At 34.9% G+C, this 21,795-nt stretch overlaps 1 protein-coding gene across 2 annotated transcripts in view; it reads right to left on the reverse strand.

The window, feature by feature from the left end:
- Positions 1–21,795, reverse strand: part of alpha-Man-IIa (alpha-mannosidase 2) — a 29,408-nt gene that overhangs the window by 3,893 nt on the left and 3,720 nt on the right. For both annotated transcript variants that reach the window (XM_085948407.1, XM_085948406.1), the window contains exons 4-17: positions 16,520–16,691; positions 15,234–15,535; positions 14,404–14,489; positions 13,543–13,643; positions 12,357–12,534; positions 10,473–10,657; positions 9,934–10,116; positions 9,743–9,815; positions 9,324–9,425; positions 8,690–8,779; positions 4,439–4,605; positions 3,651–3,875; positions 2,598–2,760; positions 1,894–2,049 (exon numbers count right to left, since the gene is read on the reverse strand). In XM_085948407.1, coding sequence (XP_085804533.1) covers positions 1,894–2,049; positions 2,598–2,760; positions 3,651–3,875; positions 4,439–4,605; positions 8,690–8,779; positions 9,324–9,425; positions 9,743–9,815; positions 9,934–10,116; positions 10,473–10,657; positions 12,357–12,534; positions 13,543–13,643; positions 14,404–14,489; positions 15,234–15,535; positions 16,520–16,691 — 2,183 coding nt within the window. The remainder of the gene's footprint in view (positions 1–1,893; positions 2,050–2,597; positions 2,761–3,650; positions 3,876–4,438; positions 4,606–8,689; positions 8,780–9,323; positions 9,426–9,742; positions 9,816–9,933; positions 10,117–10,472; positions 10,658–12,356; positions 12,535–13,542; positions 13,644–14,403; positions 14,490–15,233; positions 15,536–16,519; positions 16,692–21,795) is intronic.

The following is a 21,795-nucleotide window of genomic DNA, read 5'->3' on the forward strand; positions in this document are numbered from 1 at the left end:
CAACGTACCCTTCAACGTTAACCTGATTTATTCCACAACCTCTACGATTCCGCCCATAGAAAATGAGAGTGTACATACACGCCGAATTTTACACTCATCATAATATTAGCCCCGATTGATTATTTTAAATAATTTAATAAACATCAGATTTCGGTTTGCCTAAATAGACTAAGCAATGACTGACATTTTATTACTCGCACCAATGACTCATTTCTCACAGGACAAATTGTCTATTTTAATTTGCAGAGATGTAAATACACATTATCCCTTTTCACTGCAACTATTTCGATATTGTGTCAATGAGAGAAACTATCAGTGTTGCCATTTTTTCTTAGTGCATTATAGTAAAAGTGATAAATACAGTGTTTCCTAAACAATTATAGTATGCGCAATGTTTATCAATTCTATTCAAATAAATTGATGAAACCATTTATCTAAGCAAAAAAAAAAAGGTGAATATTTGCGAACATAATTATTTTGTAAAAAAATTACTGCTCAGATCTTATGATCTACACCAGTGGTTCCCAAAGTTGACTGGGCTCCGACCCATCTAACAAAAATTTCCAATCTCGGGACCCACCTCTTAGCTGTCTTAGAGAAAAGAGGGCATAAATATTGGTAATGCTCAGATTCCCTAGTGGCGAGTCGTGGAACTACTTAATGCTGTCTTATTTGTTCTAATTGAAATAAAAAAAAATATTTTTTATAAGTGTTACCAATATGAATGAAAGACTGTTGAAATAAGAAACACAACTTAAATAAAAAAAAATATTACTTAAATACCTACACCTGCAAGGTTTTTTTACAAAGTTATTTCAATGGGATGGATGTATTATTGTTTCTTATTTTTCTTCATTACAATTTTAGCATCAACTTCAACTTTAGTTACTTTTAATCGCAGTGAGTTTGATATATCCAATTTATTTCGGTATTTAGTTTTAATGTTAACCATAGCCGAAAATCCGACCTCACATAGATATGAGGTAGTAAAGAGGAGGAGGACTTTCATAGCTTCATCGAACAGGCAAGAATAATTATCGGCAACTGAGAGCCAGAATTTCGTTAACTGTTTACGATTGAAACTATTTTTCAGTGACGTATCTTCTGATAAATCAATGAGTTCTTCACTTGCTTTTGTTGACATAACATCACAATATTTTCCGTAACTTAAGTTTATTTCAATTTTTAGGAATTATAAATAGCTGAATGAAATATCAAATTTATCACTTCCTATTTTTTTAATTCATGTATACAGTGGCGAGGGCCCACTCAATATTCGACCCATAGTTTGGGAAACCATGATCTACACACATAATAGAATAATTAGGGGAAACGTTGATGCTGGTTATGGTAATACTAAAATGGAAAAATATTATGTAGAATATTATGATGTACATACGTAAGGTATCAACCTCTGGTCATTAAGGCTATACTTCAGTTGAGGCATGGTCTAAAAAGATCGTGACTAGGCGGATGCGCGAATTGTGCAAATGACGCGAGCCGAATGAAATATAATTTGTCATAAAAATTCAACATGCGTCCTTTTAACATTATGTTTATTATTATATTCGTAATAATAATAGTATATTCATTGACATGTTTTCTTTTTCAAGTAGATGCGAAACGTTTTTTAGTCATCACGATTTAAGAATATATTCCTCCGACGCCATCACAAAACAAATTGACGTGCTCACACCTCGCTGTCAGTCTCCGATTGGCGACGACTGCGAAATTTCGTTCCACCTCCTGTTGAAAATTATTTGCCGTTTCACTTATGTATGCTCTTAACAGATTTGAAAGAAAGTGTGTACAAAATGAACGTTCCAATTTTGGTTCAGTTTGGACGGGTGTGTTTGTTGATTAGGTTAGGTTAGGTTAAAATAGCCCACATACCTGGAATCCATTTAAGTCCGTGTAAAACCTGTCATTGTTATTAATACTTGTGGATAACCTCATTGCAAGTTCAATATTGTGGGAATTAGCAACGTCCACAATGTTTGTCACTTCTAATGCCAATGAATCCGCCCCTGGACCACCGTAAAGTGTTACCTGAAAGAAAAAAAATGTTTACTTAATTTCACTTTTTTCTTCTTCAGCCGTATCCGCTCCTTAGTTGGAGCATATGGACACCACAAGCTGCTTGGTGGGTTCTCTTATTTCCTCGTTGCTCCTAAAGTCATCCGCACACCCAGTATCCGTCGCAAAGATCTGTTTATCGAAGTTCAGTATACGGTCGCTCTGAGCCTAAGTCGTAAGGAGCCATGATTCGCTACCGTAAAGCCTATTCGACAACTTAATTTCACATCTGTTGAGAATTTAATATACCAGCAGTAGGTACTGTGCTTTATTGACTGTAGCAAAGGTTTTGACAAAATAAAATGGCAAAAATACGACTTTCTCATATTAATACTAAATAAATATTCAATTATAAGAGAAATGACAAATGATATAAGTTAATACAAATAAATTTTTAATTAAACATTTCTTTAAAAGTTGTTTGTTATTTCTAATACCATGTCGTTGGTTCCATCAAGAATAATTATTAACAGTATGATAATTATTGATATTCAATCGATTCATATGAATTATTTACTTACAGTGTGTTGGACGTAAGGCAAGGACACTTGCATCCGCGAAAACACCGACCCTTCAATTATGGTGATGACGGGATGCATGTTATCGTTCTTCACAATCACACCGTCGGATCCCGGGAGGAATAGATACCCACCGCTTCTGTCACTGGCTTGTCTTGTGCCGTATCTACAACAAAAAAAAATATATACAGTCGAACTCGGTTATTACGATCTCGGACATAGCGAAATCTCAGATGTAATGAGGAAACATTCGTTAACATTTTGGTTTATAATTTTCTCCATACATTTATTCACTGTTATAACGAGCAACTTATCTGATATACCGAGCTAAAATACTGTTAATGTGTCGATCGTTCAAAAACATGTTGACCCTAAGCAATAAAATCCGATCGGACAGGATGCTAGTGACACTAGTCAAGTGTCTAAGTACCTATGCACATACCACGCATATGGTTGAAAAATCCAAGGTTTGTGAAGTCCGTAGGTACCTACCAGCGTTCATTACAATAAACAACTTTGATGAATGCCATGCTTGTTTCGGGGATTTTTACGATGGTTTTCTGATTTTTATTTTTGACTTTTTGTGTTATGTGACCGCTCAATTAAAAATACCTATTCTCTGATATAACGAGTAACGCTTATAACGAGCAAATTCAGTCGGTCCCATCTTCCCCGTAATAACCAAGTTCGACTGTAGTTGGTATCTTACTATAATTCCTAGGTTAGTGTACTTCAGTCTCTAGGCTTTCACTCGCAGTTGGATCAATTTACACAGTAAATAACTTTTGAAGATTTCTTTGCAAAAACCTCGCAGGACTTCCAGTATATGTTGCACGAACTTATAAATGAAAGTCACAAAGTAGGTTTGATGATATATGTCCCGAAGACAAACTATGAACTATCGAACATTGAAGATGAACTTATTAAGCAGTGTTATGAAACCGAAGATTGATGACATAACCAAAAGGTTTTATTTAATTTTGGGGTGTTAATTGCTGGAATGAAGTTTCGAACTGGAGGATATTTATATTATTCAAAAAAATCAAGAAAACATACTTCACGAAATCAAGATGAATGGGCATAGTATCTTTTCCGGATATCTTCATTGCCTTCAATAGTCCTCCTTTCGAGAATGCAGCGTTGGTGCCGCCTTCATCAGCTCGGCTCATGGTGAACTCTCCGGCTAACTCTATCGGGGTGACTTCAGCGTCAGGGAAGGCCGAGTGCAACGTGAGAGCTCTATCGTGGTTGAGAATGCGGATCTTTGAGAATGTTGTCGCACTGGGAAGAGATTTTATCATCATTATAATAGTAGTAAAATGTTTATAAACTTGAAATATTGGACTGAGGACAAATTTGAATCTTTGGATAGCACGACAGACACATTTTTACTACGATCAATATTCATGGCATACTTTTCTTTATATGTCTGCATCATTCTATAATATATTAACCAGATCATTCAGATGATTAGAAGAAACATTAGGGTTCATGGTCCATATCATCATATCAAATTGATAACCACGTGTTTGCATGCAAAACATCGGCCTCAGTAAAAGAGAAGTCTGAGTATCACAGCATGGTATGGAAAGTTGCATGCTGGGCATAATGCATAATGCCCAAGGACAAAAACTAAATAATTTGATACAGAAATAAAACAAGGTATGTGACTTATTATAGTTAAAAACTATAAATGGAAATGGGCAGGACACAAAGCTTGAAGAGACATATCTAGTCATCTAGTCATACTCAAGAGGTAGAAAAATCCTAGAGGAAGATCTAGAGTCAAGTTCGCAATGCAAGACAGAGGAATGGAATCAAAAACTGTGTATAAAATTGCTAACCTGATAATGGAATTTCCTTCGATGGCCGTTATGACATACGACGACAATCCCATTCCAGGAACATTGGCGAGGAAGTTGAGCATGAATTTGGACTGAGAGACTGTAGCCTCGGAAACAAAAACCGGACTAATTTGGCATATCACTGGCAATCCATCTGAATCCACAACCTGAAAATACATTAAAGACAAATGTAATACTTTAATGGTATATATTTAATGGTATACCTATATACTTAATATTTTTTGTATTTACACATTTATACTGTAGAATAACTCCATACCTATATGGCAGAAGCATATAAGTCATTTTTTCGCATTTTACAGGAGAAGGTTTTTAAGGTTTAAAGAAGTGTCACAAATCAGGATATGATGGAAATTGGATTGTTTAATGTTATTATTATAAAAAAACTAGTATATTTTAAAAATATATTTCATAAAAAAAGAAAATCAAGTAATTCAATGAGTTATTGAGCATTTAATGACATATGAGGTTTTGGCATAAAAATATTTTCAACATTTTGACATATCATTTACAATAATACATGTTTTATTATAGAAAACTTATGAAATTAAAACAAGATCTTGGAAATTAAATGAACACATGATAAAATGAAACTAACAGTATTAATAATAGTTAGTAAAAACTAATATATTTTCAAAATATGTTTATTAAAAAAGGAAAATTAAGTTATTACATGAGTTATTGAGCATTTAATGACATATGCGGTTTTGGCATATAAATATATTTACAATAATAGATGTTTTATTATAGAAAAACTTATGAAATTAAAACTAGAGCATGGAAATTAAATGAAAACATGTTAAAATTAAACTAACAGTGATAATAATAATATTGGTAAACAGTTGTTTATGAGTATTACTTATAGTATTTATATAAAAAAATGAACAGGTATTTAAATTTATAAAAAATGGACGATCAACAGGAAGGTCATCTTTCTTAAATTGATTTATTGGCAGAAGACTGTTATAGCATTGCTTAATGTTAACAATGTTCCTTCTTCCTCTTGTCGTACGGCGCAAATCAAGTTGAAGAAATGGGTCATCTTCATGTAATGAATATTTAAATTTCATTAAACCAAACTCCTTCTCATACCTGAACCATCTAATTTTGTTCCAAACGACATTTTCTCCAACCGTATTAATTTTCCCTTCACCAGTTAATTAGAAAGAAGTCTTGAATAATTGTAAATCTCACCTGAGACATCTCTTTACCAATAAAAGATTTCTTGCCCCTTACTGTTATAACAAACTTATACCAATCATGGGGAATATTAATTTATATATTGTAAGTTTTCTTGGCTTTTTCAATACGTCAATGGTCAGTGTCACATTCAAGTCGCGTATGGCCTGGGAGCAAATATTTATGATCCATGACCTGAATAGTTGGTGATGTACTTACAAAGTAAGATAGAGCTGCAGTTATTATGTTATTTTTATTTTGTCCCGGACTAGAATCAGAGGATGCAATAACACTTTCAACAGTTGGACTTAAGGTATTCAGAAGACTTATCACACAAAACGCTATTTCGTTGACTCCCCTTGCAGCTATTCCCTCGTGCCACATATAACATGAGGTTTGGTTCGATGTGCAATTTTTTACGGTCAAATTATATGTATACAATTGCCTTTTATAGTACACTATATTTGAGTTAAGAGAAGGCGTTGGCAAACACTGCTGCAGATCGAATGCTAAAAAAGCAATTTTACCTTCAGATTGGAGAGCTTTGGTATTATCGTTTTTTTTTTAATTGATAGCCTTCATCTGCCACTTGCAAACTTGTCGGTTTCCAATTTTTGTTTTATTTGTAAATCTGTAGCACATTTTAATTAAATATTGTATGTATCAAAAGTTTTTCATGTGTTTTTGCTAGGTATGTACTTTAAATGTATATCCGGTGTTTTTAAAAATTGAAGCATACATACTATATGACACAGGAATCATATTTTTTTCCGCTTGCATATCACAATACATTTCAAACATTTTTGATATGTTTTGCTGCCCAGAAAGGTATTCTTTGGATGTGCGACAACGTGAATAATAGCTTTCATGTTTAGGAAAGCTTTTTATGTGTGCAGTAACGTCTTCCCTTTCGTTTGTATTCTTGTTTATGGGATCGTGTTTTCCACGATTATCATTACCAATAAATCCAGTATCTTTACTTTGTTTGCAGTGATTCCAAAGACATGTTGAAACATTTTTTTGCATACTTTATACTCCAGTCCCTCTTTATTGCTAATTTTATAAATTCAATAAAGACAGCTGCCAAAAATGCAGAATACCATAGATAAGTCTGCGCATGCGTAATTTTATAATATACCAAAAGCATATATGTCAGACATATATGCTTTTGCCTTGTTAGATTTTGAAATTTTATATTATGCAAAAGCGTATATGTCAGAGATATATGCTTTTGGCTTATTAGAGCTTGATATTTTATGACATGTATTGTTTTTCCAAGTCGTTTTACGAGAAATCTATAGGTTTTAGAGATATATGCTTTTGCCATAACATAAAGTAGGCATTTTTTGACATATTGGCATTCAAATCTCAAAATCGCCAAAACACGACTTATATGCTTCTGCCATATTGGTACGGAACTTAATACTGATCTATCTCTTGTGTTATGTACATAAAACTGTTTTAATAATATTTCTTTGTTTCTAAATGTCATGTTGTGAACGTCTTAAACTTATAATTTGTAATGTCCACAATATGTAAAATAAATAAATTGAAATTGAAATAAATTCAACATACATAATTTAAAAATACTTTAGACATATACAGCAAATTAATGTATATTTTGATAAAGTTTAGTGATATTCTATGCGTCTCCTACGCCTATAATGTTATGCACTAATCGTGATGAATTGTCAACCCCTTGGATAGCTTACCGAATTATGGGAGGTCAGCAGGGAATCACTGTTACAGTCTAAATATCCTCTTTCGGTCTTTCGATAAAATAGGGAGGGTTTGATGCATTTGTTAAGGAAGTAAAAATCAACAGACTGAGTCAGACCATGGGTAGAGGCTTTAAGATGCCACTGTTATACTACCATAGAAGATATGTTTCAGCAGGTCTATTCTTAACGGTTCACTTTAGCATGCTTCCGTTACTTTCATTGTTCCAAATTAGCACAGAAGGTATTCTATACTAGAGGTGGGAGAACTGGTCGATTTTGAAGACTAAGTATACTTACTATCAGTATAAAAAAATACTTGGTATCGAAATTTGTTCCAAAATACTTACTAGTATTTGGAATACTATATAGAGCATTTGGCATGCGTATATAAAAGTTTCATACTCAACTGGAACTAAAACCAACCTCATATTAGTATTTGAAATACGTATCGGCTTCAATAGAATCGCTAAAAATACGCTGAGATCCGCTTTCGAAAAGTCCCATTTATTATAAAATTTTAAAAACATTTAAAATTTAAGAGTTGTTTTTCTGTTAGGTTACAATATTCTTGTTAACAAAAGTGATTTTTTTTAAATTTTAAACATGTTTTGAGCGGTCATAATATAACAAGCCTAAGCCTGTGCGTCATCTCACCACTGTGCTGCGACACAAAATTTATGACTTATTATGCATACATTCGAACGCAATAGACTAATAAATTAAAATATACCTATATTCAAGTGCTATCTCGTTCGCCCGCATTTAATGTCTAAATAGTTGAAAGTCTACCAACTGGAGAGTACACAGAACAGCGACTCGCGATGATATCATCACAAGTTTTTTGGAATAAGTTTATTGGGCCACACATACTGAATATGGGTAGTTTCATCCGATACTTGAGTACACAAACTGGTGACAGTATTTCCAACTTACCTCTATTCTATACACTTAACGGTTATCGGCGGCTATCTCTAATTCGTAATATGGAGAAAATTTGGGTTGGCAGACATGTCGGTCAAATTCGGATATGTTCTTCCTGCCGAACCCAAGTGGGTAAGACCGAACACAAAAGGATAAAGCCGAATCAGCGCCATCTAGTCGGTAATCAGCAGAACACAAGAATTTTGTATTGACACGTCAGACATATCAACATAACTTTATGTTGATATGTCTGATGTTGATATGTATAACATAATTTAATGTCTTAATGTCGCTCTGTTGTAAGGCCTGCTGCGGTGTTAAAAATTATAAATATACGTGCCATACTGTCATCACCAGATGCCACTCATTTGGTTGTAAAGAATGTGCATAAAATTATAAGTGTACTCACAGTTATATAGGGTGTGGAAACGTGTAATGTTACGACTTCCTCGCGGGTATAAGGAAGAGAATTGAACAGAACCACTTTCCTGGACGGAGCCTATGAGAAAATAAACAATATAATTGTTGTCAATATGCAAACATTAATTAAGTTATTAAGCAGATACTTTCATGCTTTGAAAATGTTGTACATCCAAATATGTAGTAGGAAACATATTTGAGAAAATATCGTCTTATCCAAATACATAATAATAATATATACATTTGGTTTTGATTTTTAATCGATTTGAAACATTAAAATTAGATTTTCTCAAAACATACAAAACAATATCTGTGCACTGGCCTATTGAAATATCGATACAAGTATGACTATATATCGTCTCTGTTCTGGCAGAACACACTAACTGGAGAATACTAGTTTTGAGTAATTTGACTTTGAAGTTGTTAAAACGTTTGAAATAATGGTCTATCATGTGAGTTTATTAAGTAATCGTAAAAATGATGACTTTAAAATAAAGACTGTTTATTTATTAAGAAGGTTTCCAGACGGTAAAGTTTGAAATAAGGAACATTTTGGTACTAATTCAATATGTCATTTTTTCGAATTAGTGTTTTCTGCCAGAACAGTGACGATATATACTAACCTCTGCGCCGACAGTGATTGTGAGTTTCTCTGGCAAGGAGCTGTGGTCTCTCCGCATGTCGTCTATTTCAAAATAGACTTGTTCGTGTGCAGGACGGTAAAACTAGAAGACAAAATAGTTCAATATAAGTAATCGGTAATCATCATCAGCCGAGGTCAAGCCACTGCTGGCTGAATACCTCCCCTATCTCCTTCCACTTTTCTCGGTCCCTAGTTCTTCACCACCACAAACATCAGTGAGTTAATCGAGTGACGGGATATGAAGTTTCTGGTTTAGATAACCGTAATTATGCCATTTCATGAAGACGTGAACATGCAGTAGATGACCGTTTAGAGGTGAAAGGTGATTGAATTTTGTTTTTATTTAAAGATTTTGCGATATAGTCAAAGCATAATCAAACAGTGGATAGGGCTACTCACTTCTGGTTGAACCAACAGGTGATATGCAGATTGTTGGATGACATTTTGACAACCCGCTATTGCACTCAGTAACCTGTATGCAAAACAACGAAAGAAAAGAGATAAGAAAACACATTTAAGAGAAACAAAACAGCAGTAATATTGAATTTAATTTTATATAAATATTTAGGTGTATTTAAAACAAAACTAACTTTTTCCCATAGTCGACCACGACAGGATCTCGCGATGTTCCCGTGATGCCGTCATGGTGCTGGAACAGAGCCAAGGACTGTCTCGCTTTAGTGAGTATCGCTGCCAGTCCATTTTCTGGAGTCAGCAACTCGCCAGGAATATCCACTCTGGATCTCGCCAGCGCCAGAATCATTTCTGCCGCTCTAAAATTGAAAAATAGAAAATTAGCCAATGACTTTTAGCCACCAGACGTTGAAAGTCAATCTCATATTTTAACAAATTCGTAAGGTGCTAACAGACTATGTAGCTAATTAACATAGGAATATGTGACAAAATAAGTGATGAAATTGCATTAAATTGCACCGTCTTGCTGTCCATTCGAGCCTTAAACCCATCTTGATCTTTGTTTCTCAACATTTCCTTTCATCAGTCAAGAGGACAGCAATATATTGTCATAGATTTGAGCAAGGACAATCAAAGACCTTTTGTATTTATATGACAGCTTATCAAAGAGTCTGATAGCACCTTTATAATGGAACATGTAGTATATTCGATTTACCTAACGTATGCCATTAATATCCTATCCATCCTCTTGTAATAAGGCCGCGAGGTGTAATATCCGCTCCAGTAATGATCGTCCCGGTCGGCATACGTGAAGAAGTCTCCTGACAAGACGGGGAATTCATTCGTGGTTATCTCCGAGCGGACGGCCCTGAAGTATTCAGAGAGTGTACCGAATTTCACCTGCAACAACATTATTCTAATGCAGTGGTTTTCAAAGTGTAACCCGTTTCCGGCAGCGGTACAAACTGTTTGAAAACAATCATAATTCTAGACCATCTTAAATCAATTTGCTGATGCACGGAAACTTCAGGCGGTAATAAAATTCAAACACAGCATAGAGTGTTCTTCTATCAAAAAAGAATGGCTTGAGTATGGAACAGCCTATCAATTACTGATTGACACCTATCCACACGATTAGCTAACAAATAAGTCTTTCGAGAGGTATCAACTGTTGATACGGACAAAAAATACCCATAAATAAAAAAATTAATTTTTGTTTGTTAACCGAAAAGTTAAATGTTAATATTGATGATGAATGCCGGATTGGTACTATGATTTAACATCTCTCATGAAGACCTTCAAAAAAATCCTATTAATATCCACAGACAATCTATTCAATAATTCAATAATTTTTGCAGAAATACTATTTAGGTCTTAGGGAGCCATGAAAAAAATATACACTAAGTAAACCATCCTGGGTCTGGCAAATACACATTGTTTTTCAATTTGTGTTTGAGTCAGAGTATGGTCCTAATAGTTTGGGAAAGTGGCTAACATCCATTTCTCGTAAAAACAAAAATCTGTTAATATAAACCATGAAATGATAAAATTTGAAAACCAAAAGTCAAATGAAATGATGATGATCATAAAAGAATGCATTGTCACTAGATGAACAAATGAGGCTCTCATAGTCCAGTGCGTAAGGCGCTGCCCTTTTATACGAGGGCTCCAAGTTCAAATCCCTTATATTACTAAATACACTACTGTTTCACTATATTATTGTCACTGGGCCTCGTGGCCTGTAGTAAAATATTCGTATATGTAAATCGTCGCTTAAGAAACAACACCGCGGAAGTCAATTAATTAAAATTTTCAGGGGAAACAAAAAACGTCTCAAAAAATTGAAAATTGATACCTTTTAACTTATTTTTTTTTGTGTTTAGTTAAAAAAATGTTTCTTTTAACTAAACACAAAAAAAAAATAAGTGAAAAGGTATCAATTTTCAATTTTTTGAGACGTTTTTTGTTTCCCCTGAAAATTTTTATTAATTGACTTCCGCGGTGTTGTTTCTTAAGCGACGAAATATATATCAGTTTTCTCCAACTGGATCAAATTTACTTTTACCCAATTTAAGCAGTGCATAATACTTTGTGACATGATTTGAGGACCTTCTATTGTCAGCATTTATTAGGATATACGTAATCCGACCGGACAATCTAGATAGACTGGTCGTTTTGGGTGGCCTCCAGGGAAGGCGAAGCAAAGGAAGAGCGTTGACGTGCAGGAGTGACCAAGTGAAGGAGCTGACTATTCATTCTGCCCTGAGAGAAGCAGAAGATCGGGAGGGATGGAAAGTCTTGGTCGCTCAAAGGATGGTAAAATTCAAAGGTGGTTACGATCCTCAGCCATGAGGGTATGACTAAGAAGAAGAAGACCTAGCTGTTCGGATGTTGCCGCCACAATCGAATATTTTTGTCGTGGACTATTTAGCTTGATAATTTGTTGTGACTTTATTTATTAATAATCCGCATCTCCGAAAATGTGTCTAATGCGTGCCTAATATCTTAGCAAAGAGTACCGTCACTCCAAGCAGAAAATATGAAATTCATTTTAAATGAACTATGGTACTCAAAGTTGCACTACATTAAAATTACTCACCTCGACATGAAGATTAGGGTTTGTATTGAGATAATCGATGATTTTCTCGTAATTATTGAATTGAGCATCCCACTCGGTCGGGTGATCCCACCTGAAGTCGTCCCCGAGAGGCATTAGGAGGACCCTTGTTTTATAAAGTTGAGATTTCTTTCGCCACTGATCGAGCAATAACTCTGCCCTGGAAGTATAATATTTATTGATTTATTTATAAACGGTGCACGCACCTATGAAACAAAAAATATTAAATACAACAGTAAAACAGCACACAGAATAATAATAAATATTGAATTGATGTACAATTTATCATTAAATTTTAAATAAAATAGGACTAGCATATCAAATTGAAGGGTTTATTGCAAGACAATGATATGCCACAGAAACATAGTTTGGAGATATGAGCAATTTAATGTTCTTGTTCGTTCACTATTGTAACAGGAAAAATTACTATCCTCATTAAAATGTTCGATATATCTCACATCTAATTATTTTGTTTGGAGCAGAAGGCGTGGATGACTGACCGATATCAATTTTGACTGGCATGGCATATCATATTATTGTTATAACCATTTTTATAGCAAAATTTGAATTTGTAAGAACTATACATTGATCATAATTATTGAGACATCTGTGTATTTTTTTTTTTAAAAAGTGTCTTAAGTAAAACGTGAGTGTATGCCCTGGGAATTGGTTTTGTTCAAAATCAACAAATTCGTAATTACGTGGCATATCATTGTCTTGCCCCTTCAATTATGAAAAGAGGTTGAGTAGATTGATTGTTTGAATGGAGGTATTGAACACGTCGATAGAGGAACTATAGGAAAGAGAATGAATCCTTGGTGTTGAAGAAAAAAATCAATGTGAAGAGGGTCGCAAACTAAACAATTTGATAGCGTAGTGTAAAGATGTTACTGGCTATTATAGGAGAGTACAATTATTCCTTTGGTCAAAATTTCACATACTCGCACATAAGGGTGCGCACACGTTTGTAGAACGCTTACTACTGCCACATCTGATGACTTATCAGCAAAAATATTGCCTACCCGGGCATAACCCAAGCATGCCTGCACTTGTCAGAACTTGTTTTCGGTGTCAACCCGCAAACAAGTTGAAACATTTACATCATAATCAATCTAAGAATAATGGCGAAACAAGAGTGATGTTAATGAAAGATTATAAATATTCTTACTTGTAATTGACGTTCCTCTCGGTAATGACCTGTGGTGGAATTTTCCACGGGCACGATAAGCCGTATCCAGGAAGCCGTTTGAAATCAAACTGGCAACATACCTAATGGAAAAAATTGGAAATATTTACAAGCATTCAGAATTTTTAAAACAATGAAAGTACTACTTTATTGTATTGATTTGTTATATAAGTTAGAGTTAATTGTATTCTTTGTCAGTGAATATTTTCCGTTTGGTGAGTGTACATAGTGCCTGAAGAAGCCGAAAGGCGAAACCCGGGTCGCAAAAAACGACTCAAATGGAATAGTACAAAACTTAAATCTGTAGCTGTCAGTATATTATTGATCAAATATCTATTTTTAATGTATCAATTTATTCGACCGCAATAATAAATTCCCAGCGACTCATATACCGGTAAACAACTGTTTACCTGTGTCAGCAGATTGATTAGCAATATTAATTACAGTATCGCAATGGAAAATTAGTCTAATATCCATTTCCATAGTATCATATTATATTATGACTGTAATAATAAATAAAATTCACAGCTACTCGTATTTAAACCGCTGACTCGTTCAATATAATTATGTACTGGAATATAATGTTTAGGTATTACTTTCGACTGTATAAATTACGAATACTGATTTATAAAAATGTCACTCGAATTTAAGTACCTGGCTCGTAACTATCTCAGTACATAATATGTACTTTCATTGTATTTATACTATCGTATAGACCGTTACGCTGCAAATAAAACTTGCTAGTGCATACATCTTCGACTTCTTCATCATCATCCTCAACACCATAACCCACACATCGAACACTACAAATCCATTAAAATGAAAGAATCGATTTAATGTTACCTTAGGATCAGGACCACACGAGTGAGGAACATCGTATGAGTAGAACGGCATCATGTGTGTCCACATATCGGTAACACCACTACCATCTAAAAATAGCACAAGGTGTTGTCAAAGAAATTCAATTTCATAGAATAGGAAGCCTTAAAAAATTTCAGTATTAAAATACTTGACGGCAGTGGCGAAGGGTGGATGTGGGCTGTGGAGATCCAACATAGTGCAAACTAAACTTCGTCAGACATGCTTATTTGTTCTCATTGAACTAAGAATATAAATTACATTTTCTATTATGGTTTGGTTAAGCAGGGTCTAATCAAAATCCACCAATGATGGCCGCGTGGCTTAAGCGTTGGTCTATAGCATTGTGGGTCCCAGGTTCGAATCCTGAGTCTGGCAAGTACACATATCGTTTTTAAATTTGTGTATGAGTCAAAGTATGGACCTGATAAGTTGAGCAAGTGGCTGACATCCACTTCTCGTAAAAAACAAAATCTGTTAAAACAAACCTCCACTCTCTGGAGGCCAATATGATTTTAGTAGGATTGGACACGGTCGAAAAAAAAATCTAAATTTAAAAACCACTGAATTTGTATTCTTAGTTCAATGACAACAAATACGTTTGACTGACAAAGTTTAGTGTGCACTATTTATTTTGGATCTCCAAGGCCAACCACCACCCTTCGCCACTGCTTGATGGTATTGATTGTACATTTTTAGTGTGGTTGATTTGGTCACCATACCAAACATAATATTTTGTAGGTGGCAGCTTGTTTACTGCCGCCATCTTTTGACGTTTGGTTGTAGAACCAAAGATAATAAGAAATAGCAATTACCCCATGTTTGTCTCCATCGAAATTCGAGTTGCTTATTGGCTGCCAGCTCTTTCTTTACACTGTAATGAGTTCTTTGAATCAATGAGCCGTTGATTCCCGCCATTTTGAGCAAGTACGGCTGAGTGGCGGAATGGCCGAAGGGGTCGATTGCCCAACCGGCTTTCGGAATAATATTTAAGTTTTCTTTGAGCCATTGGTGACCCGCGGTGAGCTGCTGGGCGATGGAGATCCAATGCGATGATGACTCGTCGTTCATCACCCAACCGCCGGTCACTATTTCCAACTGGCCAGATTGAATAAGCCTAAAACACAAGTTGAATTATATAAACGGTTTTATTGAGATTGATGATTGACATAATTCGACGGTAGAGGTGCCAAGTGGCTTAAGACATAAATTTGCAATTGGACAATGAACAGGAAACATTCACAATTAATTGTTAAATACACTTATAACTTACACTTTGGTTCTAATGATCTAGATCATGGTTTCCCAAACTATGGGTCGTGACCCACCAGTGGGTCGCGAGCGAATATTGAGTGGGCCCTCGCCACTGTATACATGAATTAAAAAAAATAGGAAGTGATAAATTTGATATTTCATTCAGCTATTTATAATTCCTTAATAATTAATCTATCAGAAGATACGTCACTGAAAAATAGTTTCAATCGTAAACAGTTAACGAAATTCTGGTTGCTGATAATTATCCTTGCCTGTTCGATGAAGCTATGAAAGTCCTCCTCCTCTTTACTACCTCATATCTATGTGAGGTCGGATTTTCGGCTATGGTTAACATTAAAACTAAATACCGAAATAAATTGGATATATCAAACTCACTGCGATTAAAAGTAACTAAAGTTGAAGTTGATGCTAAAACTGTAATGAAGAAAAATAAGAAACAAATACATCCTTCCCATTGAAATAACTTTGTAAAAAAAACCTTGCAGGTGTAGGTATTTAAGTAATATTTTTTTTTATTTAAGTTGTGTTTCTTATTTCAACAGTCTTTCATTCATATTGGTAACACTTAAAAAAAACATTTTTTTTATTTCAATTAGAACAAAATAATAAGACAGCATTAAGTAGTTCCACGACTCGCCACTAGGGAATCTGAGCATTACCAATATGTATGCCCTCTTTTCTCTAAGACAGTTAAGAGGTGGGTCCCAAGATTGGAAATTTTTGTTAGATGGGTCGGAGCCCAGTCAACTTTGGGAACCACTGATCTAGATCACTTCCTGGAAAAGATATGTGCATACAAAAATTAGTTTTATTGCCCCATACTTACTTTCTGGTTTGCTTTTTCACCTCCTCAGTGATTTCATTCCACCAGAGTGAGAAGAAACTTATCTCGGCCCAGATGAACTTTCTCTTGGTGTTCTCCATCAACTTCGTCACCATGTTGTTTAATATTGACCGCGTTTGGGCCGCATAGTATTCTTCAAATGTTTTCAGCCAACCTGATAAAAAAAGACAATGGCAGTTTTATGAGAAAAAATGGTTGCATAATGATTGTTGGGCATGTCGCGGAATAACTATAAAATAAACTAACGGATAAGAAGGCAAACAAGAGTATGCAATGTGATAGACGTCACCGAGCTGATGAAATAGTAATGGGCCTGACATGCTACTTGGTGAGAAGACAACCACTGGACGAATGCAGTTATATGGAGCTACCCTAAAACCCGGACAGGTCCTATTAATGCTTATCGCACCTCACCTATCCTGATCCAGACTTTCTTCTTATTAGCGACGGACAAAACATCGAGAACGTCGACAGCTTCAAGTACCTGGGGGTACACATCACGGGAGATGACATTTTGCAGAAAGAGCTCGCTATCCGAATGGGAATGGCTGGAGCAACATTCAACTGATGCGGAGTGTCTGGGACTCAAAAAACCAAATGTTGCCTATTCAACGCTTGCATTCTGACGGTACTGCTTTACGATAGCAAATCATGGCACCTTACAAAGGCTCAGAGTAATCAAATACTGAGCTTCGAAAACAGGTATTTGCGACGGATACTGGGTGTACGGTGGTATGACTTTAAGAGCAACGAGGGGATAAGAGAACGCACCAAGCAGCCTCTCATAACGCTGAGGGTGAAGAGGCGACGTTGGACCTGGCTCAGCCACGTGCTGCGGATACCAGAAGAGAACCTCAACCTGGCTTGCCTGTTCTTCAAGCCAACAGGATTCCGGAGCCCTGTAAGGCCACTAAATACTATCTTAAGAGTGTATATGGCGGAGCTACGGAATGCTGGTTTGACCTGGAACGAAACAAGAAGACTGACGAGCGACAGAGATTCTTGGAGGCACTGCGTCGTGTCCATATGCTTCAACTAAGGGATGGCCGAAGAAGACCCTAAAACCCACTGGATCGATGAGCTCATCAAGTTCGGCAGATTTACGTGGCATCGAAGAGCTAGAGATCGAGAAGAGCGGAAGGAGCTAGGAGAGGCATTCATCCAGTGGTGTATCGACCCCGGCTGATGATACAGTGGCCATATAGAAGTTGTATAAGTGTAGAGAAGCATGGCTTTGAGAGGTGCCATCTGGTCATGTATGCGAGTGGTCGAGAACAAAATTATAATCTTACCATAAGCAGAAAACCTTATTTAAAAATCACAAAATATGATGAATTACCACAAAGTAAATGCTGAAACTCGAAAAGATGGCAATTTAAGTGTGAAGCTGAACCGGACCACGGACTAGTTGAAATTTTATACAAAAACGGCTACTAATATTCAGTTGACGTGTTTTTTTAGATAAATGTGTAATCTGTAGTCTAACTGGTGACGCATTGTCAGTCTTTATCTGGTATAACCGTATAATAAACATTTGAGTTCTTAAACAGGTCGCAAGCTTAATACTACAAGGTTCTAAGTGTTCATCCTTGAGAAAACAAACCCAACAATGGAACAGTATTCTAAGCTGCCTCATTGATACTTTTGTTTCGTCAGGGACAAACACTTGGCACCTTGTAGTTCTCCACTCACGAGGTGTTGCCCAATAGCGCAACTCTCGCTGTTCTTTCAACCCTATCCTCCTTTGCCATGTAATAATGCTACCAGTGTCATCTATACATTGCAGAGTTCATACAGATGTATACATTGTTAGGCTCCGTGCCGGTCCTATACTCTACGGTTGGAGGGTGATACGGTGAAGGCAATAATATGCATGAGACACATGTACGTATTTTCTGAATAGTATAATGCCACCTGATTAAATAAATCAAAATATTTTATATATTGATGTTAACCAACACGTAAGCACAGGTGTGACTTTGTTTCTATCGCTTGGGCAAATCATCGACATGAATAACATTATTTCAACTGAGAATTTGGCTATTAATATAAACCAAACAAATTGACTATTTACATTTTTTCAATTATATAAACCGACACATTAAAAGGTATTTTTTAGCAATTTTTTCAATATTACTAACAGTGGAACAAATTTAACCTTGAAAAAGCGCAGCAATTAGGCAGGGCGAATATGATTATTGTTACGGTTGCTATTGCTCGACTGCACTTATATTAAGCTTATTGCATCGCTTTCTCTCGCTCGGTGCCGCACCGACTATGTTTTGTTTTCTGTCAAACCTAACGAACTTCACACTATTATGGTATATTTATAAGAATACTAAAATATGGTAGTATCTCAGAGTAATAATATAAAGAGACTGGGTTTTGTTCGGCAAAATGAAGCCGTGTTTCTTGCGTATAACGCACAGCAAAACCTCAATTTTAATATTATTAACTCAACTATAAACGTTATACCATCATGTTGATTCTCAGTACGGCTACCAAATTTAAACATAACATAGTTAACCATATTTTCTACTAGATTAACTAAAAATAATTACCACTAACTTTATATTTAACACAAAAACAATAAATTTCAGCGCTCACAGTTTTTAAATGACTGTAGTCATCCAAATCAATATTTACCAGCGACGTGTACAAAAAATAATTAATTCAGCCGTAGAAATTCTATCTTACTCTAATGCATATTGCGGAGATATACGCGTGCCGAATGCTTTCTCACTCGCACTTATGGTTCGTTTTTGTTCAGGCCTTGGGTGATATTAAATATCAGGTCATTGTCTCAATACTAATGGAACTCAACAGCAGGGGAAGAACATCTTTCGTTCACCTGTAATCGGAGCATTGTGCGGTTCTGGTTCTATTTCTATCTCTAAAAGACTTGAGCCTTGATGAATAGTAAATCTAACTAATGACAAAAACTATGCATTGATGGAAATGGAATGACAGATACTAAAACCGAGATTAACATGGCAACGTTGCTTCTTGCCATCAAAATTGTTGCCATTTTTTAAATTCAGAGTATATTATATTAATATTACATTAACTAACCACGTTCGAAACTAAGTGGACCTTATGAGCCTCCACGTAGTGGAGGTTGTATTAACAGATTTTTATTTTTATGAGAAATGGCCATTAGCCACTTATTTAACATATTAGTCCAAACACACATTGTCCCAAAACCACATGTGAATTTTCTAGACCCGGGATTTGAACCCGGAACAGACATTACAAGCAGATATATCTATCGTTATATATATCTGACATTTTCGAGTTGTCGTAGTTTTTAATGGCTGTAATATCCACTTTAATAGCATGAAATTGGAATGTATATGTGCTGATTCACCGTAAAGAATACTTGAAATACTCAGTTATAAGGAAGACAAAGAAGAATAAAACTATCATACAAATTATCATAACTAACTTCCTATGTAGATTCTATTCATTCTTTGCTTTTTTCTTATTATTGTAAAAACCCCTAGTTATTTAACTTTGTTGCAATTAGATAGGACACGTATACCTCAGTGGTCAACGCACGTGGGCATGCATCCCAAAGGGCATAGGTTTTTTTTCAAATTTTTTTTGGTGGTTACATTCTAAAATCTTGTGAATTATTCGTTGAATAAAAAAAATAGTTTATTACCGTTTTGTGTTAGATTTTCTTTATCTAAAGAATAATAAATGTACAGTCGAGGATACGCACTACTGAATATACATAATAAGGCATCCACATGAGTGTTGATAAAAAAAAAGGTGCACGCTAGCAATGTAATAAAACAAGTTGTTAAAAACATTTCAAAATCGCACAATAGTACCATTTACATGACATTGTTAAAAAGAAAAATATGTATGAACATATTTTATAATGTACAGTGCAGTAAAAAAGATATTATTTTTTGTAATGGTTTTTTAATGCTTTCAATTATGACGTGTACTTTAAAAAACATTAAACATTTCATAACTTTTAATTACATTTACAATCTTGTAATAGAAAAATTTTACAGTTGTTGCAATAGCTGTCATTTTGAGTTCCCTATTAGTTACAACACTAGGTTATAAATAATGGAGTGTTTACAACGCAAACTAGCACAACCAAAATATTTAAATTAAATACTTTCATATCGCAAACTCAAAATATAGTAGTGAACACTATGAAATCAATAATAAAATACTGTCGTAACTAAGTAAACAACACCAAAAGCTATCTAAAAAACTAGAAGAATGTGTTTAAAAATGTTATACCTATGTCCTAATAAAATACTGTCATAACACATACATATTAAATTATCTCAATTTTATAAGTTTTTGAAGAAAAATGAGGAATACAGTTAAAAGGAGAATGTTTTTCCATAAAAATAAGTACATATTATTATATGGTCGAACTTGGTTATTACGATCACGGAAATAGCGAGATCTCGGATGTAATGAGGAAACATTAGTTGCCCTTTTTGTTTATGATTTTCTCCATACATTTATCCACTTTTATAATGAGCTACTTTTCGGGTATACCAAGCAAAACTGTTAATGTGTCGATCGTTTAAAAACTACATTTTCGACCCAAAGCAATAAAATCTGGCCGGGCAGTTAACTAAACCGATGCCGTCGGGAACATATTACGTTTATGACACTAATTAAGTTTCTAAGTAACTAATAAAGTACCTAATTGGTGTTTTCGCCGACAACATTGAAAAAGTGAAAAGTAAGTATGATTGAAATTGCATGTAAAAAATCCAAGCTTTGTGATGTCAGTAGGTACCTACCAGCGCCGGCGGCTCAGCACTTTATTACAATAAACAACTTCTTTTGTAGTTTATGAATGCCATGCTTGTTTTGGGGATTTTTACGATGGTTCGTGGCGCGAAAAATGTTATATAACGATATAACGAGTAATGCTTATAACGAGCAAATTCAGTCGGTCCCATCTTCCTCGTAATAATCAAGTTCGACTGGACTAGTTTATGCATCCCGACTTTTCCTGTATTTATAGAGAATATTTAAAACTTCAAATGGCTCTCATGCAAAATGGTTTTTTTTACATATGACAGTATTTTATTGCTGGTGCGATATATTAAAACAGTTGCGAAGACTCATTACTAAATGACATTTACCTTGAAATATATATTTTTAATTAGCTATGAGTGTTCAACATAATAGCATAGTAGGTACTACAAATATGATAAATGAATTGTTTAGTATATTGTGTCTATTTTAAATCAGCATGATAATATTATATTTTA

This window comes from Rhyacophila brunnea, unplaced genomic scaffold (genome assembly GCF_057557595.1).
Source record: "Rhyacophila brunnea isolate RB1 unplaced genomic scaffold, BYU_Rbru_1.0 scaffold_20, whole genome shotgun sequence".
In the NCBI taxonomy this organism is placed as follows: Eukaryota; Metazoa; Arthropoda; class Insecta; order Trichoptera; family Rhyacophilidae; genus Rhyacophila; species Rhyacophila brunnea.